Source organism: Haemaphysalis longicornis, unplaced genomic scaffold (assembly GCF_048455015.1).
Source record: "Haemaphysalis longicornis isolate Haplotype H1 unplaced genomic scaffold, Haemaphysalis longicornis Haplotype H1 scaffold_2, whole genome shotgun sequence".
In the NCBI taxonomy this organism is placed as follows: domain Eukaryota; kingdom Metazoa; phylum Arthropoda; class Arachnida; order Ixodida; family Ixodidae; genus Haemaphysalis; species Haemaphysalis longicornis.
Window position 1 is genome coordinate 109,818,301 of NW_027526295.1, and position 24,211 is coordinate 109,842,511.

The 24,211-nt window shown below is 46.5% G+C and overlaps 1 protein-coding gene across 1 annotated transcript in view; it reads right to left on the minus strand.

Moving 5' to 3' along the window:
* LOC144169112 (transcription termination factor 2-like) overlaps nt 1-24,211 on the minus strand; it is a 53,904-nt gene that overhangs the window by 16,307 nt on the left and 13,386 nt on the right. Inside the window, exons 6-11 of the mRNA XM_077698134.1 lie at nt 18,770-19,035; nt 10,711-10,886; nt 8,604-8,668; nt 8,108-8,190; nt 5,780-5,871; nt 3,726-3,855 (exon numbers count right to left, since the gene is read on the minus strand). Of these exons, the coding sequence (XP_077554260.1) occupies nt 3,726-3,855; nt 5,780-5,871; nt 8,108-8,190; nt 8,604-8,668; nt 10,711-10,886; nt 18,770-19,035 (812 nt within the window). The remainder of the gene's footprint in view (nt 1-3,725; nt 3,856-5,779; nt 5,872-8,107; nt 8,191-8,603; nt 8,669-10,710; nt 10,887-18,769; nt 19,036-24,211) is intronic.

The following is a 24,211-nucleotide window of genomic DNA, read 5'->3' on the forward strand; positions in this document are numbered from 1 at the left end:
ATGAGTGTGTCATGAACCACTTGTGGGGCACCGAAAGGGATGGGATGGGGAGGAGCACTGGGATGATTACCATCACAGGAATAGCAAATCGAGTAGCAGTATAGTGCCCAGCGTGTTATGAAACCAAGAATAATGTGCGCTCTACAGCAAAGTGAATACATTTCCCACAGCCTCCAGGCCTTGAAAGGAAAAAGAAGAAAAAGAGCTTGGAGAAGCGAGTTTCCACAGCCTGCTAAAGGCATTTGGAAAGGACTTCAACATTTCTGTGTCACCACGAACCCTGTGAGAAAAATGACAGTGCAGCCAAAAACATGTTCGGCATAACGTTTTTTCGCCTCGGCCATTTTGTGCCATTTAACACTTTTCTGCCCGCAGGGGAAGAGCAGTAATTTTGGGTAGTCTAGCAAACCATTCCTTCCTGGTAGCAAAAAATATGCAATACAGTCGAGTCCACTGGTAACGATACCGTTTACAACAATATAAAGGACATAGCGATGAGCAACTACGACACCGTCCACTTTTTTATGCGTTCTATGGGAAAGGAAACCGCTCATTACAACGCTCCAGTGCCGCGATATTGGATACAACGATTGAATCCGGTTACAGCGTGCACCGAAAATGCGAGCCGTGATGGGCGTTGCATCCCTTCCACCACTCAGAAAATGAGTCAACTGTGCCGCTTACGAGGAAGCGGACAAAGGAGGAGAGCAGTTTTCCTTCCGAACCCCCGTCCCGGTGCTGCCACTTCGGCATCGTAGTCGCGACACCCGCTCGCACGTCTGCTTGTTGCGTCGCGTGTGCATCAGTGCCTCTTTGACTGGGTGCCTCTTCAATTGCCTCCATTTTTCCGGGGAAGGGATGTCAGGGCCGATGTTTTGGAAACATTTGAGTGACTCACTGAAGAGGCAATAGTTGCACGGATACATGCTGCTGCGGACAGTGGTGATAGTGACGACTCCGACGACGCAGTTGCGCAGCCTACTCAGTTAGTGTCTTCGCAGGAGGCCCAACGCATGACACAGCCCCTCGTTGACTTCGTTTCCGCCAAGGACCTTTAGCTCAGCTAGGTGAAGCACCTATAGCCTATAGATGCTCTTGAAAAAGACGTGCGCCAGCTTCGTGTGAAGCAAACAAAGCTGACCGAGTATGGCATCTTTTCTGCAATCAAGTAGTAGTACAATCTTGCTTCTATGTGAAAAAAGTTTTGAGCTTTGTTTAATCTTTTTATATGCCAGCTCGCTTAAAACAATTATCGGTTATAATGATTGGATTTGTTATAAGTGGACTGGACTGTATATAAGTGTATGGTATGAAATTGTAGAAGAGCAAAGTTTCTTTGCAGTGGCGACTGTTTCAAACAGATATTTTTTTAAAGAGAAAGAAAGGCACACAGAAAGGACTTGGCACAAAAGAAAAAAAAAAAAAAAAAAACCTTCTGTGTTGCTCCACAGAGAATAAATACATAAAAAATTTAAGATATACATTTCATTGATATACCTGGTCTCTTTTTTTTGCCTGCTCAAAGCAGCTTTGAGCAGCTCCAAGCAGCTCCGTATTTTATTTGCCCATAGAACATCTATGGCGGGAGCAGCTTTGGGCTGCTTGGAACTGCTCAGAGCTGCTCGGAGCAGGCAAAAAAAAGAGACCTACCATCAGTGCAAAATTCCTGAAAATATCAAATGCCTAACTGTAAAATTGATTGACTTACAAAAACACACAAAAAAAATGTTATCACTGGTGGGTCTCGTGCCACCGTGCAAAGCAGTTCCTTGAAACATAGGTTGGCCACACATCCATCACAGAATACATTGGTTTTCTGCTCCACTCTTTTTTTTTTTTTTTTTGTAGCACAATTCACAGTTCCCATACTTTTGCATTTTCTGGAGCTTGTGTTGAACAGGGACACCAGGTTCTGGGCTGGTTTGGTGGTGCACTGTCGCTTTCAGTGCTGAAATCTAATGACGAAAAGTTGTCCTCAGAGTCTGTGCTGCTAATTTAATCCAAAAAGTCACATGTAGAATCGTGCAAAGCACTAAAAATGCGGTGTTTCCGTGTCGCCGTAGCGCGCAATGACAACACCGTCTCAGTATCACCCGAGCGCCCGTCACATGACACTGGCACTTTATGAAACTGCGACGCGCAGGAAAAAAAAAAAAAGTGTCTTTGCTACTCAGTAGATGGTGCCAGCTCTCGCAGCGCCCTCTGCAAACGCCAAATTAGAAAGAGAAAACGTCAAAATTTGAACTTGAAAGTGTCGACGGCATACTATCACTTCAAATAGGTGTCGACAGGAATGAATTTGTTCACTAGTTGCAAAAAAAAAAAAAAAAAAAGAGATAGCAATATAAAGTCCGTTGTTAACAAGTGCACTGTCAAGCACAAGTACAAGTATGTTGCGTGTGCTGTAGGCATTGTCTATCACATCCCGTTGTCTTGTCGTTTTTGCTACATAGGTCAAACTGGTCGTTGCGTCAATAAACGACTGCGCGAGCGTTATCTGTCCCTCCAGAACTCTTCCCTTTCTAACTTGGCTTCTCATTGCCGCGCGTCTACACGTGTACACCGGTTTTATCTGACACAATCGTGTTGTTCAAACACACTAATCAGCATACAAGGGAAGTGTCTCAGGCTTTTTTCACATAAAAAAATTGCGAAACTTGCGCAAGCCAACCTTCTGTGATCTTGCACAAAAGCGAAATCTGTTATCTTGCCGAACGTATGACTTGACGAGTTGCAGGCTTGCATAGTGATTCATTCTTGAATTGAACTGTTTTGACATGCGCGGTGTTTTTCGTGTAAATACGTTTTCCTTTTCCAATAAAACTTCAGTTGTGAGTACCGAGCTGTGTCTGCAACCTTCGTCGTTCTCGTCTGTCTTGTGCTGGTTGTTTTCTATCCCCATGAACCAATACCAACTCACTCAGCTTGCAATCTTGGTGTGACAGGAATTAAAACTGCACACAAGTGTTGCCAACACAGATTAATTTTAATCGACCAGATTTAGGGGAAATCCCCAAGGTGGAGTAAGTTTCTGCGAAGGAAACTTTGACATCCACCTGAATGCAGCCGTACGGCTACAAAGGAAAGCTATACAGCTTCCTCAGAAACTCTGCAGTTGAAGAAAAATTGAAGAGGTGAAGAAGAAAAGTTGAAGAGGTGGATGTCAAATTTTCCTTCACAGGTTAATTTTCAGCCTTGAAGGGTGTACAAACACATTAGAATGTGTGTGTGCCCCGACACAAGTACGGTAGCAACGTCCACACCACTGGCGCAATGAGTACAAAGCTGACTGACCAACAAACGTCACAATAAGTGCACAGGGACTACAGAATGATTGCTCACCCATTACCACACAACACCCGGCGGCTGCAGGCACCGCAGCAAATTCAAAGAGACGGTTTGCAGCTTCCGCAATGAAAGCTGTCCAGGCATAGTGGCAGTATTTTCCTACCGGCAAATGACCTCACGAGCGGCCTTGCAGGAACCCCCATCAGATTGGTAAGGCCAAGATCTCGGGGGAAACTTGTTTCTCGTACATCACTCCGACAACTGGAGACTCTTGCCCTAGCCAATCGGGAAGCTCCAGGGGATTCTTGACGTGCTGACATTTCCAACTACATGCTATACCTGATGAAACGCATAAAATTTCCTGGCAGAAAGTGGCATGACGATCCTGTGCAGCTAAGTCCACCTTGCACGAAAGAACGGTTGCATGCCCCACTCACCCCCTTGAGCAGAGAGAGGTGCGAGCAGGCCTGCTGCAGACGGATGAGCATGACAAAACGACGTGAGCCCGTGTTGCGGTACAGCTCCTTGCCCGTAACGGGATCCACGTACTTCTCGGGACCACTCGACCTGTGGGCACATATCAGGGAAGGGGCCAAGGGACATAAACATCCTCACTTCCACAGGTAAATGGCCCATAAAGACAAAACATGTCGGGTTCATTAAACAGACTGCTCTGTCTCGATAACGACACCAATATTATCGTAAGCTTCAAACAAATAATGGACATATTAAGGAAAACAGATGAAGCAGGGGCAACTACCCAGCTACTTTTGGGTGATTCCTGTATCTATGACGTCACATAATCCTGTTCGCGAAACTGGCGGCCACTGGCCAAAGCCACCACAGGAGGCATGACTGGGCAATTGCAGGGGGGCCTCTAGTACCGTCTGTATGTGTCATCATCATCATCATCATCTGCCTGTCTACACCCACTGCAGGGCAAATGCCTCTTCCATAGATCTCCAAATTGAATGTATCACTTGAGTGCTAACGTGCACAGCTAACACACTCACAACTATGTTTTCAGTGTTGGCCTGTGTTCCAACACTCCTGCCCAAGAAACCCAACTGTGGCACGAAATTTGAAAGTTTGTCAATATTTCTCGCATCTTGCAAGTTACAAAAGTGTGTCTCACGGCTGAAATGCAGCCGAGTGTGTTACCAAGTGCTACTTCGTTCAAACTGAAAAAAAGTTGCGTTTTGTGTTTGTGACCCCTTTAAATCAGTCAATTCACAACGAGCTCTTCGCACGGCCCCTCAAGGGTTGGTACAGAAATTTAAAGGCGAGCTTCGAAGTTTTGGCAGCTGAGCCTAAAGATCAGTTTTGCAAATACAGCTGAAATAAACTTGTCTAAATCTAAAGAATGCTCTGGCAGTACCGGGCTCAGACAACTTGGACTGTTCATGAGAGCCAACCCTGAAGATGGGCCCAACCAGCCGTGCCAGCATGATTGGGGAATATTTTTACAACACACTTTGGCTTAGGGAGGCTGTGGTGTGCCATTTACGCCTACACCATTTGCGCCTACACAGCGGAAGGCACTACATCAAGGTCCAAGTAATTAGGAACAAACAGGCACTTCGTTGCAAAGTATGAAGTAGCCAATGGAATAATTCTCTGTTTGGGACCCATTTTGAACTAAACACTACCACCACAAAAGGAGTGAAACATTGCAGCTCACTGTGTCAGATTCTTGGCCAGTGCGTACACAATGTGATCAAAGTAGTTCCCCCTCCCTACCTCATTCCCTCTCTTGATGTGAAACAAAGCGAGAGGCCACCCTTGCATGCAACCTAACGAAGAAAATTGAGCCAGTGCAACTGGCTCCACAGTTACAGTGCAAAGCACATGGGAATGCAGACAGGGCAACTCGAGCAGCAATGGCCCAGCCCAAAAAATCCCGGGCCATCTCCAGTAACGTGAAACCAGGGGAGGGCGAAGCATGCAGTGTACAAGTGTATTCCTGGCGCCTTGGTGTTTTTTCCCACGGAGATGAAATTGATTGATTGATTGATTGTAGGGTTTAACGCGCCGATGCAACGCAGGCAATGAGGCGCACCATAATAGAGGGCTCCGGATTAATTTTGACCACCTGGGGATCTTTAGCGTGCGCCGAAATCTCGCACACACGGGCTTTTTTGCTTTTCGCCTCCATCGAAAAGCGGCTGCCGCGGTCGGGAATCAAACCCGCGCCCTCGTGCTCGGCAGTGCAACGCCTTAGCCACTGAGCCACCGCGGCAAGTACAGAGATGAAACCGTTGGGTGGGAAGACAAATACAGCTTCACTGTACAAGTCTCTCTTCTTTGAGGAACGAAGCTCTCTGTGCAAAGCATGAACGAGTGTCCCGGTGTTTTAGCGCCGTGACTACATGAGACGACGGTTACAACAACATTAGACGCCGACAGCCCCAGCCCCCAACTGGCTTCGCCCCTAAAACTCAAGCCATGCGAAATGTCGCCACCAGAGGAAACGAGTGTTCCCAGCCCTCACCTGGACCATTTGTCCAGCTGCTTGTACACCTTGGCCTCGGTACCCTCCAGGGAGAGCTTGTGCAGCACTATGTTCTTCGTGGGAAGGGGAACCTGGGGAAGGGGGGGGGGGGGGGGGGGGGGCGGGGGTCACAGAGAGGAGGAGGACAGAGGGTGTGGGCAACCATCGCTACAGGCTACGATACAAAAGGTGACACCACCCTCAATTAAGGAACTCCTTTTCCCCGCCTATCAAGCTCGTTCACAAAGGTTCTTCAGTCTGGGGCAGGGCTGCCCAGGAACACTGACCTCAACTTTTCATGCAACATGGGCACAAATGAAACAGCCGCAAACAATTCTGCGGTATTTTCAAAATTATGCTCAACTGGTATCAGCGGAGAATTCTTAGAAAGTGTAGATCAAAACCTCAAGCTAGTTATTTTGTTCAGCTCAGTCTAAAGCGCTTTCATTGCAAGCACATTAAACAGCGACACAGCAAGCAACACCCAAAGCACGTTTACATGGATGCGACAGTAGCGGATCACATTTGATTCGTCGCATTGCATGTAAGCAGGACAATTCGTTTGGGGGACGCATCGCATTCGATGTGCTAAACCAGGGTAGATCGAGAACGCAAATGCGACTGCCCGAACGCATGTAGCAGCAGTCGCATCGCATTTCTCGTGTCGGCTCAGATGTTGGGAACTTTAGGCTTAGCATCGCGGCAGATATTTGATTGCCGCCATCTGTACAACTGCGAATGACAATCCTTAACACAACTTTTCACCACACTATCATCCCCCTTTTCGTATGTGGAACTTTATTTCCGCAATAATTGCCCTTTGAGCGATCGGGGACCAAGACATCTGATGTGGCCTGTTTTGATTCTTCCGCGTCTGTAGCGCCACCCTTTGGCCGCGCGCTGCACCACGCGCCACTGTGCCGAATCGGACCGTCTAACGTCCACAGCCGGCCAGCATAGGCTTAGCATCGCAGCAGATATCTGATCGCCGCTTTTAAAATCAGTGCTGATAACAATCCCTAGCACAGTTTTTCACCACACTAACATCTACTTTCTCGCATGTGGAACTTCTTTTTCGTGATCAAATTAATTTGGAAGAGTGGCGATAAGCTGTTGCTACCGTGGTCTGTGCCGGTTTGAGCCGCTCTGCGGGCAGGCGCGGCCGGACCGTTTCCAAGGGCAGTAAACACTTCACGATTGCATGCTGTATCCATTTCTTGTGAAGGACGCGCGGAATGTATAAAGTTAGCTCAGCGATCGTCGTAGTTGATTGGGTGGATCGGAGAACGAGCTGCAGGTTTCGCTCCAGCCGCGATAGACGCCAAAACGAACACAAGCAGCTTGCCGGCTACTGGAAACTGGTAACGCCGGAAATGCAACCCCACAACTCCCAGATATGACACGGCAGCGATAGTCTCCAATGCGCATGCATGTAAACGCAAACACACCGCATTTGCCAGATTCGACGAACCAATGCGATATGCAACTGTCGTATTCATGTAAACGCACTTCCTGATTACGTGGCCAACTAAAATATGAGCAATGAAAGCATGCCAAGCGGCTAATAGCCCTCTGACCACAGGGGAGTGGGACAAAGATTTCACAGTGTCGAATGGCACAACAATAATGGTTACACCACAAAATAAGATCTGAAGTGAACGTAGAAAAGGGTGTCCAGCTCAAAAAAGTTAAAATTTGGACAAGCTGAAGCAACAAAAACATTTGAGACTGGTACAAAGTGAGCAGCCCAGACGTTGCTGCAATCTATTAAATTCCACCATTCCATGCATTGGGCTTGTTCTGAGCCCATGCATTGGGCTCAGAACAGGCCTGTTCTGAGCTGGTCACTTTGACAACTGTTTTGATTTAATACTTTGTTCATGACCCCTCCGAACATTTTCTCTCCTCTATCCTCTCCTCCTCCCTTTACTCTTTCCCAACATGAAGTGTTTGACCTCCTTTACATGAATAAATCCATTCGTTCATTCACTCAATGCAGACGTGCTGTCAAGAATACGCCAGGAAAAAAAAGAATGCACACAAGAAGCGAGTAAATATCTAGTGCACGCTTTTCCTCTCCGCCTGCAAGCAAAGCACTCCCTCTAGCTTACATTCCCAGCCGTGGCCCCATTTCTACTATGCACCTTGTTCGTACATGTATACAGTCACAAAAGGAAGACAAGGAACAATAGCCTGCATTTCAATTTAACGATGAACAATGGTGGCCCTCTGTTCTTCTTCCCTTGTGTTTCCCAGCAGCGCTATGGCGGCTGCAGTAGAAGCGAGTGCGAGAAACAAGAGCACATGCCCTGCCCCCACCCCTCGTACCAGCGGCTTGCCATCCCTGCCCGTCTGCTCCTTGGTCCTGCGCAGCAGCACGCACTTCATCACCAGCGACAGGGCCTCCGTGCCTGGGCGTGGCAGAGAATAAGGATACAGACACACGCACATCACATTGGAGGACACGAAAAGTCTGAGGGCAGCCTTCGGGCAGCCATTCAGGGGCACACTAAGGGGCAACAGCAAGCTCTTCCACGCCCAAGAGGTCGTAGCTTAGCTAAGCAGGGTGTCACAAGCCTTTCTGACGTTCTTGCCGCACTTGTTAGGCGAGAGGGCAGATTGTACGGCTGACAGTACGGTTCCCCAGGTTACACAACTCCTGAACCGTATTACAGCACTTCAGGGTGGTTACCCCAAGGTTGCGCAGCTCAGCATAGAATGTAAAGTGCCTGCAGTTCTGGACGTACTGGCGACTACCGGGAACCTATCATCTTTTAAACAGTAGAAAGAGGGCTTTAGTGCAAACGTTGCAGTCACCACTCACCGGGGTTCTCCTTGGTCCACTGCTTCCAGAAGGCGTCGTCATCAAATGGCCGGCACTGCAGGAACCTGCGGGGGTGTGCACCACACATCCTTTTTGGTGCGGGTACCCATACGCTGTGAAGTGGGTACACTACAAAACAGCATTTAGTACCCCACTTGCACACTACGCACTACCAACAGACAATGAAATGTCGCAAACCGAGGATTGAAGAACACGACCAGCTTCGCGAGATGTGGAAATGACGCACCCACCCTCGCTCATCCAATCAACTGTTCAGCTGTCCAGCTATTGGGCCTGTCAGAGTTTAGGTCAGTATTGATGTGTGCCATTTGAAACTTTTGGCGACTTTTCAAACATGCGTCCCATTAAAGGATATTTCCGACCCTGACGCTTTCACAATTTGTTTCTGTGCAAATGATGCCTCATATGGATCATACTCCACAACTGTATTGAAAATAGCGCCCCAAAAAGACATACCTGTGGTATGGTTAAGCTCAGTGTCCAGCTCTAGCGTGCAGTTTTGATTACCTTCCTAGTTTAGAAGTAGATATTCTTGGTACACAGTACCTCAAAAACTAGCAAAAGTTCTCGAAAGTTAGGAAAACTTCCACGGTGAACTGTGGGAGAAATGCTGGGCCGTCTTTATTCAGCCAACTTTACTTTACTGTTGTGCCAGTACATATACCATATTTACTCACGTAATGAACCCACTCTTTTCCCAGGAAATTCAGCACGAATTTGGGGGGAGTGTTCATTATGCGGGAAAAAATTGCAACAGATTTTTAAAAGATGAAATTTTATATAATAAAGTTGCCATGAGAAGTGCTGTCAAGGCCTTCCCAGTTTTGTAAAAACACGTAAGTAGTTATGTAATCAAATTTCTTTTTTATTCCCCACATGCTAGTGCCCCCCCCCGCCACGCAGCTGTCCTCCTTACTGAAGTTGCTTGCCACTTCACATTTGTCGTCAACCCACAGCGCGTCGTCTTCCGTGCCGTCAAGGCACCCCAAAACTTCTTTTCGCGCTACAGGAAACTTCCCTTTTTTGGGCCCACGAAACACACGACGATCCCTGTTCATCACCCAAACCTCGCTTTCACCCGTACCGTACACACATTCGGTCAACACTGAAGCGCCGCCCAGCTGCACAGTTTCCATTTGCATCAACCACCTTCAGTTTAAAACTGGCTGTGTAGCTTATGTTCTAGCCCATCGTACGGCGCGCACCAGGAGCCCGAAAAAAGGTCGGAAAACAGCTGAACAGCAAAACCACAGACTGTAATGGTGAAGCTGCGGAACAGCAAGAGCAGAGGAGTGTGGAATACGTTTAGTGCTTTTGTTTGCACGCCGCCAGAACCAGCCGAAACAGCAAAGAGCAGGGAAGGAGTGCGAAGTAAGTTTTCTACTTTGTTCCCACGCCGCAATGTTTTTATGGCGCAAGAAGGTTTGTTTTGCGTTCAGCAGGTGGCGTTCCACAAACGCACAATTTTTAAATTGGGAGCCGCGACATTCGCGCTCACATCTCTGGCTACTGTGGAGATTTCTTTGTCGGAATCCGTTTTTAGCATTTCTGTGCGTACTGTAGCATCGTATCAAGTTACTCCAATCGTCTACGGCATCAGCAACCATGCCGAGATAAAAACATATTCCCGCTGCATTTTTTTTTTCTAACTGACGGAAAAGTAAATTCTCAAGAAGGAAAGTGGGGGGAGCGTTCATTACGCGTTACCCAGTTTTGCCGATTAAGAACCTTCAGAGCTGCCTTGTGGTGTCACTTCCCCATTGCAGATGATGGCACAGCACAGCTACAATGAGGACAGTGAACAGAATGAATGGGCAGGCATCTCATATATGTTCAGCTAAGCCTTCATCTATAATTACAAACGAACTCACCCTTCAACACGTTAAGTTGAAGCGCCTCAGTGCCTCAAGGACCCTATGGCAGAAAGGCAATTGGCGAGCACAGGAAAAGAAATTGCAGGTAGCCAGGGCCACAGGGAATGGCAGCAGCAGTAAAAATTGCTACAAAAACGCGACCTAGACGGCTAGCCAGCAGTAGCCGGGTGGGCCCAGGATAAGCCGGAAACAGAGCGAGCCCCTTCACTCACTTGAGCAGGGCGCGCATGTCCCCGAGGTCGTTGTGCACGGGGGTGCCCGTGAGGGCCCAGCGCGAGTGGGCCAGCAAGGCGCAGGCGGCCTTGGCCCGGCGGGTGTGCAGGTTGCGGATGCTGTGCGCCTCGTCCAGCACCAGCCGCCGCCACCGCAGGGAGAACAGCGGGGACAGCTGCGCACAGGGGGGAGGGGCAGACAGGACTCAACACCACTGGCTTCGAGGGCATCAGAAGCAGAGCTGGCCACGCTAACATCATTTCCTATGGATTGCGAAAAAAGCAGGCTGGTTGGTGGTACAAGTGCAGGTGGAAGGCAGTGCACGTGACTACAAGTGAAGGCAAACGGTCAAAGTGAGAACAGGTGCTCTTGGCCAGTATTGCGCCTTTTAAGGGCCGAGCACTTTATGGGCTCGCCTTGTCGTCGCAGCTTGCTTGCTGGACCCAAGTAGAGCCCCACGGCGTTCCATCGTCGCAACATAACCCAGAGCCTTCGAAAGCCAAGCAGTTTATACAATCATAAGTGTTCGAAACTCGTGAACAGCTGGCGCTTGTCATACATCTCTCCGTTGTTTAGCACAAAGAAAACTGCAGGTACATTTGAGGCAAAATATACGTAATCAACCAGCAGCACCCGCATTCATTTAGTTAGGAACGCTCGTTGGGTTGGTTTTTACGATAGCAAGTGAAAAAAAGTGGCAGTGCAACGCCGGCACGTGCGGGAAGAAAAACAAGCACAAAAAGAACAGGACTCCCGCTGGCGCAGTTTCAGGCAGGGGGAGTGCGAGCACTGTGAAGGCGGGAAATTTGAGATGCGTTGCACAAACCTCCACTGAATTCATAAGAAAGGGCAGCGAAGAGCGTGATCGGTGGTAAGAGCGAGCGGACAACGACGCTACAGCCCATTATGGCGAATCACTGCTCTGCACTCCCGACAGCTTTCACATTGAGTGGAACGGCTTTAATTTATTTTCATTTTGTTGGCCTTTCTGTCTTGTCACGTTCAGCAGCTACTATAACATGCAATAACCATCTCAGGCACAAGGGTCTCCAGTAAATAACAACCCCTGAAATCCCAACAGCAAACTACGCGAGATGCACCACGACCATGAGTGTAGGATACATTTCAGAGTCTTTTTACCCTGCCCATTACATGGGAATGAACTAGGAATGGGACAGTCGTGACAATGCCGTAAAGAAAATGAAGACACAAATATATTTCCACAACAGAAGGAAAATTTACAAGACACCAACAAAACACACAGCACTTCCTCTGCCCCTGCTGCTCATGGTTTCTGTTGAAAGTCTGAACAGCGTGGCCCCTTCTAGAATTTGTCGGTTGCAAGCACACAGGTCGAAGTTAAACTAACAGCTGAAAATACAATGATGGGGTGCAGAAAACAACGCATAACTGACATTACTGTACATCCCTGGCAGCCTACAACTCACAATATCTCCCAGCTGCAATCATGTAGCCACTGCCCACTAAATGCATTACTCTCAACCAAAAACTCTCATTGATCTGCTTGAGAGACTATTTGGCAGGCATCCTTTCTACCCACAAAAACACCAATTCATTGGAAGAAAAAATTAAAGCCGTTCCACTCAATGTGAAAGCTGCTGGGGGTGCAGAGCAGTGATTCGCCATAATGGGCTCTACTGCCGTTATCCGCTCACTGCTGCCACCCAACGCATTTCAAATTTCCCGCCTTCGCAGTGCTCGCGCACCCCCTGCCTGAAACTGCGCCAGCGGGAGTCCTGTGCTTTTTGTGCTTGCTTTAACTTCGTATGCGGGAGCTGTTTTGCGTCATTTCAAACGTGCCATTTTTTTATTGCGCGGCTGCTTTTTTTCGCTTGCTATCGTAAACACCAACCCAATGAGCATTCCTAACTAAATGAACGTGGGGGCTGCCGGTTATACTCAGATTTTGCCTGAAATGTACCTGCAGTTTTCTTTGCGCTAAACAACAGGGAGATTTATGACAAGCGGCAGCGGTTCACAAGGTTTGAATGGTTATGACTACCGTATAATGCGGAATATAGGTCGAGGTGGAATATAGGTCGACCCCCTTACCTTGTAGCCGAAAAATGCAAAAAAAAAAAAAAAAAATAATAATAATTAGGTACCAACCATTGTTTTATTGAGACTATTAATACCCCTGTCACATGGCAGATCTAATGACATTTACAGCAAATGTCATTCGCCCTAAATGTCATTAATTCGGCGCTACACGAGAATACCGAATGACATTCAAGGCGAATGACATTTACCGGCTAACTGAGGTCCCGGACCTCAGTTACACCTCAGTTGGTGGCCGAATGAGTAGCCTCGACAGCAGTAGCGCGTCCCTAGACAGGAAAATTCACTAACAAACCAAAGAATACTGTTTCTAAAAACTGTCAGTAAACTTATACTTTCTTTTTTGTATTGTTGTTCTAATAAAGAAAGACCATCAAGCACTAACAAAAAAGAAAATCTCGTCCCCAGTGCGCGCGCTACCCTAATCCGGATTTTTTGCAGACTTGTCTCAGCTTGTGATGTCTACTGATGTCACCTAGATCGGTGGTTTTCTTGTTTTTATTTTAAAAAATATTCCTTTGTTACGTTTTTTTTTAAATATTACGTGTGAAAACATTCTATATGCGCGTGAAATGTAATTTTGAGGTTTTGCGAGCTCGCTAATTGTCACCGCTATCACAATCAAATGACATTTGTTCCGCCGTGTAGACCCACACGGCCAAACCGAATGTCATTTACAGCTAATGTCATTCAGTTTGAATGACATTAGGTTTGCCGTGTGACAGGGGTATAACTTTCTTTGAGACTATAACTTTGTTTCGTCTCAGATTACTCATTTAAAACTGTCTGAAGTATCGTCGGACGACTGCTTCTGGCTTGCTGTCGCCCACACAGCAGGTCGTCCTCGGTGCAGTCCAGGGAACTGCTTATGCAGCACTTCTTAAACACTCACAAGACCATGTCATCGCGTGAAGCGAGCGCAAAGCATGGGACACTCGTGTGCAGACCGGAGCGACAGCCAGTCTGTGCAGGCGATCAGCAAATATCTTGGGGTATCCATTCGTAGGGACATTGCACGATGCTAGCGGACAAAATTTGCCCCTTTGTACAGCACCACAGGTGCACAGAGCAGCGCCCATGAAACGAGGCCTTCCGAGCATTGCATACCGAGGGCTGTCCCTTCAGCTAACGCCGCTAGCAACACTTCTTTTGGTGATACCGAACTGGCGCAAGGCGGACACGTCATTGGCCTTGGAAAAACCCCAACTTTTGTTTTAAATGCTGCTGTAAACGAAGTGCCTGAACTCATTTTGAGCAAGAAGAAAATAGCACGCACACATTGGCTGACAGCGAGAGAAGCAACAAAACAAAGATGGCGTCGCATCCGATTGATGGTGGTGGTGATGGTGCCTTTGGGGTTTGGATGGGCTCGATGGGCTGCCCAGTCGCCAGATGACAACTGCCAGTGACTGCAATATAGGTCGAGGGGTGACTTTTCGGCAAATTTTTCTGTAAAAAATCTCGACCTATATTCCGCATTATACGGTATTTAAACCACGTGGTTTTCGAAGCCTTTACCGTGCCTCCCTGATGCCAGTACAGAAGGCTCTACTTAGGTCCGTTATCTCGCTGTGCTGCCTGATTCCGGCAGTCACATCGACCGTTAGTGAGCTAGGACGACTAGGCGAGCTCCTCAAGTGCTCTGCACTGAAAAATTCAGTACCCTTTCAGCTTGTAAAGAAGAATGACCAGCAGGGTGCACAAAACAAGACGTGTTTGTAATTTGCGATTGAGCACACTTCCTAGCCATTTATCTGAATGAAACTTGCAAAGACCCGAGCACTAGTCCTGCGGGCCAACATGGGGCTATCCACGTCCCTCCAGGATCGTAGGCATTTTATGGAGGACAGCAGTCACGGTGCACCGGGCCGTGAGACATCAATGTTTAATACCTGTGCCACACAAACAAAAAATTACATTAAGTGTTTAGGGCCTTCAGCTACTGAATGACAATATATGGGTGGGCCGTGCTACACGTGAAAATGCAAAGGCATTATGTGTTAGGCATGATGGCGATAATGACCAAAAACAGAAATTCACTCATATTTGTAGAGAAAAGTCTTACAATGGTAAAAATTTTTTTTTTGTGAAAGGAAACATTATGAGAAATAGAGATTTCTAGAAAATGGGGTGAGCCGTTTCTATAAGTGGCTTCAGCAGCTGCCGTCGCCTGCCAGCGGTAGCCAAATCCGAAAAATTAAAAAACGAGTACGCGATATTTTGCCTTTTTCACTGCTTTAGTGGACTTCACCTTCAGAACTTCGCCACCAAGGTGCTCATTGCGTTCGAGAGTAGGCAGATTTAAAGGGACACTGAAGTGATTTGTAAACATTGCGGGATTACTAGCGCAAATTGTAGTTCGGAGTCCGTAGGCATTGTTTCGACCACTCTGGCCGCGTCTACGCGAATTTATTTAGTAGAAAAATCAATTCGAAAATGCTGTCCTCCTCTCTTTACGCTCGCCCATTTTCTGTGGCGTTTTCGTGTGACGTCAGCAGGAGATCAGCTGGAAAATGGCTGTGCTACTGCACGGTTCGCCGACCAGCCGACCTACCGATCGAGTCAGTCGGCCCAGCGTTTCGTCCGCCGGCCGCCGACGGGTCGTCGCTATTCGCTCGCTCAATTGAAACTAAGCCACAACACCTTTGTGAATGAAAGAATGTGCCTTTCCTTACTTTGTTAGTTTGTACACTGTGTCAAACTCTTAGAGTCCGGGTCGCTCCACACAAGCGCTGCACATGTGCACATGCGACGCTTCGCTGACTTTACGCTAGTAGGAAAACCTAAGGCCAATTGAAGGCGGGAGAAGAGTCAGCGAAGTCAATATAGGTACTAAGAAAATAAAATCACCTGAAACTTTTACCGTACAGCGCAAAACTAGGGAGCAGGAAGCACTTTTTGCGCTGGGTAAACAAGCACAGCGGTCAGCAGCACGACCGCACATCTGCGAACGCTTTTTTCCGTCAAAGAAATGCAATTGCTAGACGTGAGATATTGTGGAAGTTTGGGGGACACTTACTGCAGGAGTGATGTACAACAAATAGTCACATAAAGTACTTAAAATGCTTAAAATAAATAAAAGTGTAAACTGGTCATACATTATAAACCTTATATATCCAAACCGGCCAGCGCCGGCTCGTGGCCTAACGGCCTGAGGCGCTGGAATTTGTTTTGAAAGTCGCAAGTTCGAATCCCCGAGAATACATGTATTTTTTTTTGTAAGTTGATTTTTTCGTATGCGGCCGATGTTTTCTGAACTGAGTTCACCATTTTTGGGCCGTAACGTTCACTGCTCCACGAGCGAGATCGCAGAATGCGCGCATATGACAATGACGCGCTAGCGAGTTCTCGTTGGCGTGCTGTTGCCACAAGCACCGACTGCTTGCGGGCAGTGGGCCCAGGCCTGAATCAGCACACCCTTGGCCTGGTGCGAACTAGCTTTTTACGAACAGACATGAGTGAGGCAAGCTCCGAATATGCGGGAAAAGCGCATGGCATTTGAGAGTCTGCGGTGACGCGGAGGGCGTTCATCCACTGCGTAGGCCTCGTCTAGTGATTTCTACGATTCCAAGCCGCCCTGGGAGGTTTATCTTAGACATTTGACAGCCGACAACATGGCAGAAGCGCGGTACGGCGATAATTGAGAAATCGAGAATGCCCATCCAACAACGCCATCAAATGTCAAGCATGTTGTTTTACAGAACCGAAACCGAAACTTTTGATTGCTAACCTTGGGCATCGTCCAATCACGGCGCCCCCCCCCTCCTGACGTCACAGCCTTTAGTTGGTGCGGCCGCCGCAAACCGCGCATAGTAGTTTTTCTTCTTTCGCGCTTTGTAAAATAATTACCGATTTGTCAACCGGATAAACGATGAATAGTGTGTTAATTTGAGCCAGTATACACAGTGCAAGCAAAAATGGGAGCTTGACAAATTCACTTCAGTGTCCCTTTAAGGCATCCGCGAAGACAAATGAGTTGTGCGGGATTCCTTAACTATTTCCTTACGGTGTCATAGGCCATCGGACATGAAGTTCCGATGATTTCAAACGTGCCGCAAAAGCTAAAAAAGGCACCTTGCAGACAACTAATGCCATCTGGCGTGTGTATTGACAACAACTTTTTCGATTTGATGATGTTTTTGTTGACATTTCGCGTGTGCACATGGCACTGAGAGTGAAATTTGAACCCACGCGAAAATGGTGTCCGCTTCACGGTCTGCTTCGCAAATGAGGGACAGCTGTGGCAGGGACTTCAGCAGCTGCTGCTGCTGATTTTTTTTATCCCAGCAGCAGTGATGACTCCACCAACGACGTGGATTCGTTAGATTTTAATTCTGATGAAGACACTCCCATTCATATACCTCAAACTGTGGCAGGTGCTGCCAGGTAGGTTTGCTTTTGACTTCATACTGTATTTATAAACAAAATGTGCTTCCTATCTGACGACTGCACTTGTACTTCAATGTGTAGGGTCTGGACAACAAAGGGCACAGATATTTTGCCAAATGAATGCACCGCGCTGTATCGCGTTATCAGCTTCAAGATAACCTGGCACTCGTGTCAGATTACCGCTGCAGAGTTATGCGCGACGCTTCTCAAGAGCGCTTGATATTTTTTTCTTGTTTTTTACCACTGAAGTGATAAGGATTTTGTGCGAGAACACAAAAAGTATGCTTGGATGCATATTTTAGAGGTGCCTTCGCAGCTGTCAGTTCCGCTAGTTGACAGGCCCGCAAAAATCCAAAACTTGTGTACAGTGTTGATTTATACACCGAATCATAGCCAAGGAACGTAGGAACAATTTGTATATCCTAGAATTGCTGAAATAATTTAGGCTCACTAAAATCGCTGATTTGTGTTTTGTGTATACTTTCTTGTGCATTTTTTTCTGGTTATTTGACCAATAAACTGTAAATAATTGTACCTTTCACAAAACTACTGTTAATGGGCTTGGAAGAGGAAACTATAAGCTACAAATTCATGCATAGCAAGTAGTTCAAGAGGGAAAAAACGTTTTGTGGAAGCACTTGAAATTGACCATTTTTCCGTCGTAACGAAAAAGTTAAACCAAAAATGACATTAGAGTGAATGACATTAGATTTTTTGCGTGTAGCAACGAATTAATAGCATCAAAACTTATGGCATTAAGCCCTGAATGTCATTTTTCATGTACGTGTGGCGTGGGTATAAATCTCCCACCAGCACAGTGGGCCTGTAATTGGCGAGTGCATAAAGCCTGGCTGCGTGTGCATGCTTCCCCCCACTTCCACCTTTCACACCTATGCATGTATAAAGGGGTGACCAGTGATGTGCATGTGTTCAGATGTCGCTCTGAAAGCCCTTCAAGCTGGAAGGGTAAAACACTGACCAAAAACGTCCCTTCCGGGGCCCTTGTAGAAAGGAACAACAACAACAACAACAACAACAACAAAAAAAAAAAGCAAGGAAGCTCACACTAATGTGCAAGACTTGAAGGTAGCAAAGCTGTACGCCACCTTCACAACCATCACGACGGTTTAGGTCTATGATTGCAGCCGATTTGCTTCTTCTTCGCTGCTGCAATGACCTTTACTGCATCATTGTAGCTATAAGTGTGAGCCTGTTTCGTTTTCTTTTTTTGAAGTGATAATCATTCTACATCACCTAGGAGGGGCACACGCTATGACGTGTCTTTCTCGTTCTGTGCAAGTGTAGCCACAATTACAACGAACGCTGGAGCTTCTTTTTTTGGCCAATCTTGGCCAATCTCACCAAGTGGATATGCTTAGCCAAGCGTCCGCCGCAAGGGACGCACACACGAGCGCTTGGCAATTTCTTGGCATTTGTAACTGTGTACACCAAAAATTGCGATTCGCTAAACAGCTTCGCTATAAAAGTTGCTCTTGGGTGAAAAATTTCCATTCTAGGCCGATTTATATACGCACACTATACGTAGGAACCGAGTCATACACAGCTTCGTCGTAAAATGAGACGGCCCACCTGCTTGTCCCTCGTGGCGTCCCCGCGGGCCCAGTCACTGCTGATGGTGTCGTAGGTGGTGACCACCAGGTGGCTGCGTGCCAGCTCCTGGGGGTCGGCGGAGCGGTTGCGGCCGTGGTGCACGTGCACCGTCAGCCCTGGGTGCAGGTGCCGCTCCACCTCCCCCGCCCACTGGTGCAGCAGGGACAGCGGGCACACCACCAGGGTGCCCCCGCGCACCGCAGCACCAGACGGCACCCCTGGGTGGTCTCCACCGCCGCCATCCTCTGCAGCAGCATCGGCGATTAAGCCAGTGCCACGTTCTAATGCCTCCGCATTAAAGGCCAACTGCACTCAAATTTCGCCTCGACCAAATTTATTTTTAATGCGTAGTAAGTACCCCTACTCATAGAGTTTCTTACAGTACACACTAGAGAGGAATCTGGCGCTAGCGTCTATGCGGCTCACATCAAGGTCGTCTGTGTCGTCATGGACCGCCATTATACATCACGCTCGCCTTAGTTTCATCATTGGCTTGGATTGAAACGTTTTAGTGATCGCAAATTTAAATAAAGTGCCACAAAAACGCGAAGAATAGTGTTCAATTATGTAAGTGGAAAATAAAAACAGGTTGTTTTAAAACTAAGAAAAAAAGAAGTAAAGTGTATTTTTGCCGGAACGGTTGTGCCTGCTATTGCGCAGGCCAAGGTTGTAGTTTCGAACAATGTTATTATTTGGGGGGTAACTCATTAGAGAATGTGATTTTATTAATTTTACCATTATTTCAAATAATAAGTTGTTTGAAGAGTTTGGAAAGTTTTTTGACCGTGCCTATGAAAACGCTGCCTTCGTGGTGAACCGGTGCACCGCTACCGCCAGCTAGTATAACAAGAAAAATGAAAAATTGGCGTTAAACAGTCGTGGACGATGACAAGACAGGACGCATACAAGCGCCCGTATCTGCCGTACCTTGACTTCGGCGAAGTACGTTTTGCTTCTTCTTTTCGTCGGCTACAAATTTCACGGTGGCATATTACCCGCTCAGTCATACGTCCTTCGACTGCGGCATGAGCAACGTCAGGTGCGATCACGCATTGCCTGCTGTTTCACTGAACACGGCTACCACAGAAACGGGAGGATTTCGGCTTCCTTGTAGCTCGTAAACGCGTGAATGCATAGTGAAGAAAGCAAATCCCAAAAACCGTGTAAGAATCCAGTTGTCATGCCAAGCCCAAGCCAAAAAGGATGTTCTCCCATGAACCCCCACGACGACATGGCTTACGAGGCGCAGTTTCCTCTCTAGTATACTTACTAAGAAACTCTATGCCCCTACTAAATCAGCTGGGACACAAGTGGTAGCCCCATGAAACGCCTCGTTAATCAGTCAGAAGCGTTTAAAAAAGCGCCGCCGTAGACTACGCTGCACCTGCCGAGGGATTGTGTAAACAGCCCTGACACGCCCGTGACGTTCCAGCCGATGAGAGCTTCTTCCTCTGGCCAGCCACGCAGCTGGAGAACCGGTTGAGCTCTGCTGCGCACGCTTCACCAATGTGCTGCCCCATGCACACATAGAGCTTGCGTGCAGGCTTTCTCCCGAGCTGGTGACCACACCGTCCGGCCGCTCGCTGGACGGCTACAACGTCACTGCAATGGCCGCGCTCTCCTCGGTTTCGGTTTAAAAACTGCCGATTTTTGCTGGCCGGTTGCGGTGTCCATGCGCGTAATTCAGCTGTTGTATTTTGCATCTTGCTTTCTTTTTAAGGGGGGACACTGGTCTTGAGGACTGAAAATTTGCCAAAAAATCAATTTTCTGTAGGGGTGTGCAAATAATTTTTCGAATACGAATCGAGTATGAATATCTACCATCGAATATCGAATCGAATATCAAATAATCAAGGGGACGTAGGTTTCAAAACCAACTTTTTTATTTCTTTGTGGATTTTGATGACAATTGGCACATCAGCTGTAAATGCTTGTGTGACAGCACCATAAATATTTCAAAGTTAGATTTTGAAAACTTTTTTATTTATAAAATTTTATTTGTGTTCACTTTGTGCCGAGCTTGAGCGGCCTATAAAATGTGATAGAAAACTTTTTCGAAGTGGTTTGCGTTCCCAAATGAATGGACAAGGTCGTGACAGTCGGATTTGTTTTTATTTAAACAATTTTTTAGTTCTTGGTTTTTTAGAGGTGAATGTACAAAAGGCATATCGACCATGAACAACTATTTGAATAAAAAAATCACAAAAATTAAACCTGAAAAACCGAGAGTGTCACGACCACTTCAAGTAATGTAACACAAAGAACGGAATCAAAATACACCTAGCGGTCACAAAGGAATCACTGGAACAAACGACGTATGAGTCAAAAAAATCGCTTTGAGAAAACGGCTTCCGAGGTTGCAACATACACATCATTCATGAAAAGTCTCAAGGGTTGTAGCCTTTCGTGTGCGTTTGAACCCGGGGCTTATGCAGGGTTCGCACAAACTTCAAAAGCAAAAATTCAAGGGTTTTCAAGGACTTTCAAGGACCAGAAAACACATTTTCAAGGTCCCCATCTGATGTTTTATCTGGGATTATTTATAGCTTTTTCAACAAAATGCAAGTCTTTTATTGCACAATACCTAAGCACAATATTGCACATTTAGATAGCCACAAACAGGTGCATGACTGCTCCCCCAGCTTTATTTTTTATTTCATGGTTGGTATTTAGAGGTTTTCGTGTTGTTTTGCTCAGACTGTTTGATTTCAAAACTTTGTTAATGTTGCCTGAATGTCCTGCTTTGTCAGCAAGAGTGCCAGTTGAAATTGAATCAGCAAGTGTTGCTGTTAGGCAGGACGATCAATGTACACGTCCACCATTTGCACGTAAAAGCAAACACAGATGGAGCGTATGAGGCACAGCAAACATGCAATGAGCAAACGTCCACAGACTTGGAAGATGCAAGATAGAGAACAGAAGCTGGCTTTCACTGGATTGTATTGTGACATGGATTGGATTGTGAAACGCCTGCTCCCAATGTTGCCTCGTAATAATGAAAATCCAGAAAACTTTTTGAAATTTCAAGCAATACACTGCAGCTTGATTGTTACGTTTCTTTAGATTTGTTAACACCTAAAATCCACGACAAATGCTTTAAATTCTTGTGAAAAGACAGGGCCATTGATTCTCTCCATAAAAATCAAGGATATTTAAGGACCATTTAAAAATTCCAGGACTTTCCAGGCCTTGAAATTGACACTTCTGAATTCAAGGGTTTTCAAGGTTTTCAAGGACCTGTGCGAACCCTGCTTATGGGATGCCTTGCCTTAAAATTGGAGTGCCTTTTGCAGCCTTTTTCTTTCGATAAAACAGCATTTTCAGCTCCTCTGTACAGAGTACATAGCCCAGTTTGCAGAACAAACGGGGGGAGATAGCTTTCAATTAAAAGTAGGTTAGCAGGTTGCTTGTATTGCACTGGACAACTTCCCTCTGCAGTGTTGTGACCATGACAACAAGTGAAGCACTCTTTTTTTTACTTAAATTTGAAAGCTGAGGTTTGACGTCTTTCATGCTTTTATTATAACCTTGCCTGCAGCAGCAACTTCGTACTCGTACGCGCAGGTGTTCATTGCCAAAAGTTTACACACTACAAGGATACAAACGAGCTACTTTGAACAGGGTTCGTACAGGCTTCAAAAGCGAAAATTCAAGGGTTTTCAAGGACTTTCAAGGACCAGAAAACACATTTTCAAGGTCCCCATATAATGTTTTATCTGGGATTATTTATAACTTTTCCAACGCAATGCAAAAGTTTTTTATTGCACAATACCTAAGCACATTAGTGCATATCTAGATAGGTTCTAACGGGTTCGTAAATGCTCCCCCAGCTTTATTTTTTTTTATTTCATGCCTAGTATTTACAGGCTTTTCTTTTTTCTTTGTGTATTTCTGAGGCTGTTTGATTTCAAAACTTAGTTAATGTTGCCTGCATCTCCTGCTTTGTCAGCAAGAGTATCAGCTGAAATTAAATCGACCAAGTGTTGCTTCAAGGCAGGATGAACTATGTACACGTCCACCATTTGCACGTAAAAGCAAACGTAGATGAAGTGATGAGGCACAGTAAACATGCAATGAGCAAGCGTCCACAGACTAGATGCAAGATAGAGAACAGAAGCTGGCTTTTACTGGATTGTATTGTGATATGGATTGGATCGACAAGTGCCTGCTCCCAATATTGCCTTGTAATAAAGAAAATCCACCAATCTTGTAATTTCACGCAATACACTGAAACTTGATTGTTACAATGTTTCTTTACATTTGTTAACACCTAAAATCCATGACAAACACTTTAAATTCTTGTGAAAAGACAGGGCCATTGATTCTCTCCGGAAAAATCAAGGGTTTTCAAGGACCATGTAAAAATTCCAGGACTTTCCAGGCCTTGAAATTGACACTTCTAAATTGAAGGGTTTTCAAGGTTTTCAAGGACCTGTGCGAACCCTGTTTGAAGCTTGGCATAATATTCTGCGTAACCCCAACTTACATGCACGCACATTTTTTTAGTACTCTTGACATTCAGGGCATCCAATATTCCTCGCACCACAACCAATATGCACTAAACTATAGTCATATAGTTTATATAGTTAGTCACATTGGTCATCATAGTTTCCCCCTAAAATTTAGTTTGTTAAATGCTACGACAGTAACAGTAAGGTAAATTTCTAACGCATTGGTATTAATAATTTACCTAAAAAATTACAATTTGTTTAATGCTACGAAAGTAAGTGTACATTATTCACGCCGTCAACACGTTTTTATTCCTGACTCAGACCTGTTTGCATGATTACTCGAAGTGCACGAGAAACGTTGCTTAAGAAAGCGATATAGCTCACCCGCATCGCGGCGCTCGTATACCGCAGCATGTCATACTTTGGTTATCCCTGAAATGGCCCTTCAGGTCACTTTTAAGAGTAAATTTAATGTCACCGGAATTAATTCGAAGTACTGGCGTTCAATCGTACCCGGTTTCGCAGTACGGCGATGCTCCAGCACACAGCGGCTACGCCCTTCGCGCTGCAGCTTCTGACGCGTCGGCCGTTTTAGCGTGCAAGCTCACAAATCAGACGAAAAGTTCACTTCGCGAACAGCTATCACTAGCCCGCACACCGCGTTTCACCCTCCGGGGTAAAGTCACGCGCACCACGAAGCGTTCGATGACCTCCGCCTTTCGAGCCACGCAACTTCCCGTAATTTGGCTTGTAATCTCAGGCATTCTCATCTCGATAATGTCCGCGTTGAATACCACAGCAGATAAAATGACCGAACACAAACTTGGTCGAGCGAAGAAACGAAAATGAACTCTGAAAGGCGGTTGCCATCTTGCAATGCCGCGGCGACGCCCAATCAGGAGGGCCGTTTCAGCGCGCGCCGACTGGAAGGTCATTCGCGCATTAGAATCTTTCTGGCTTCGTTTGTGCG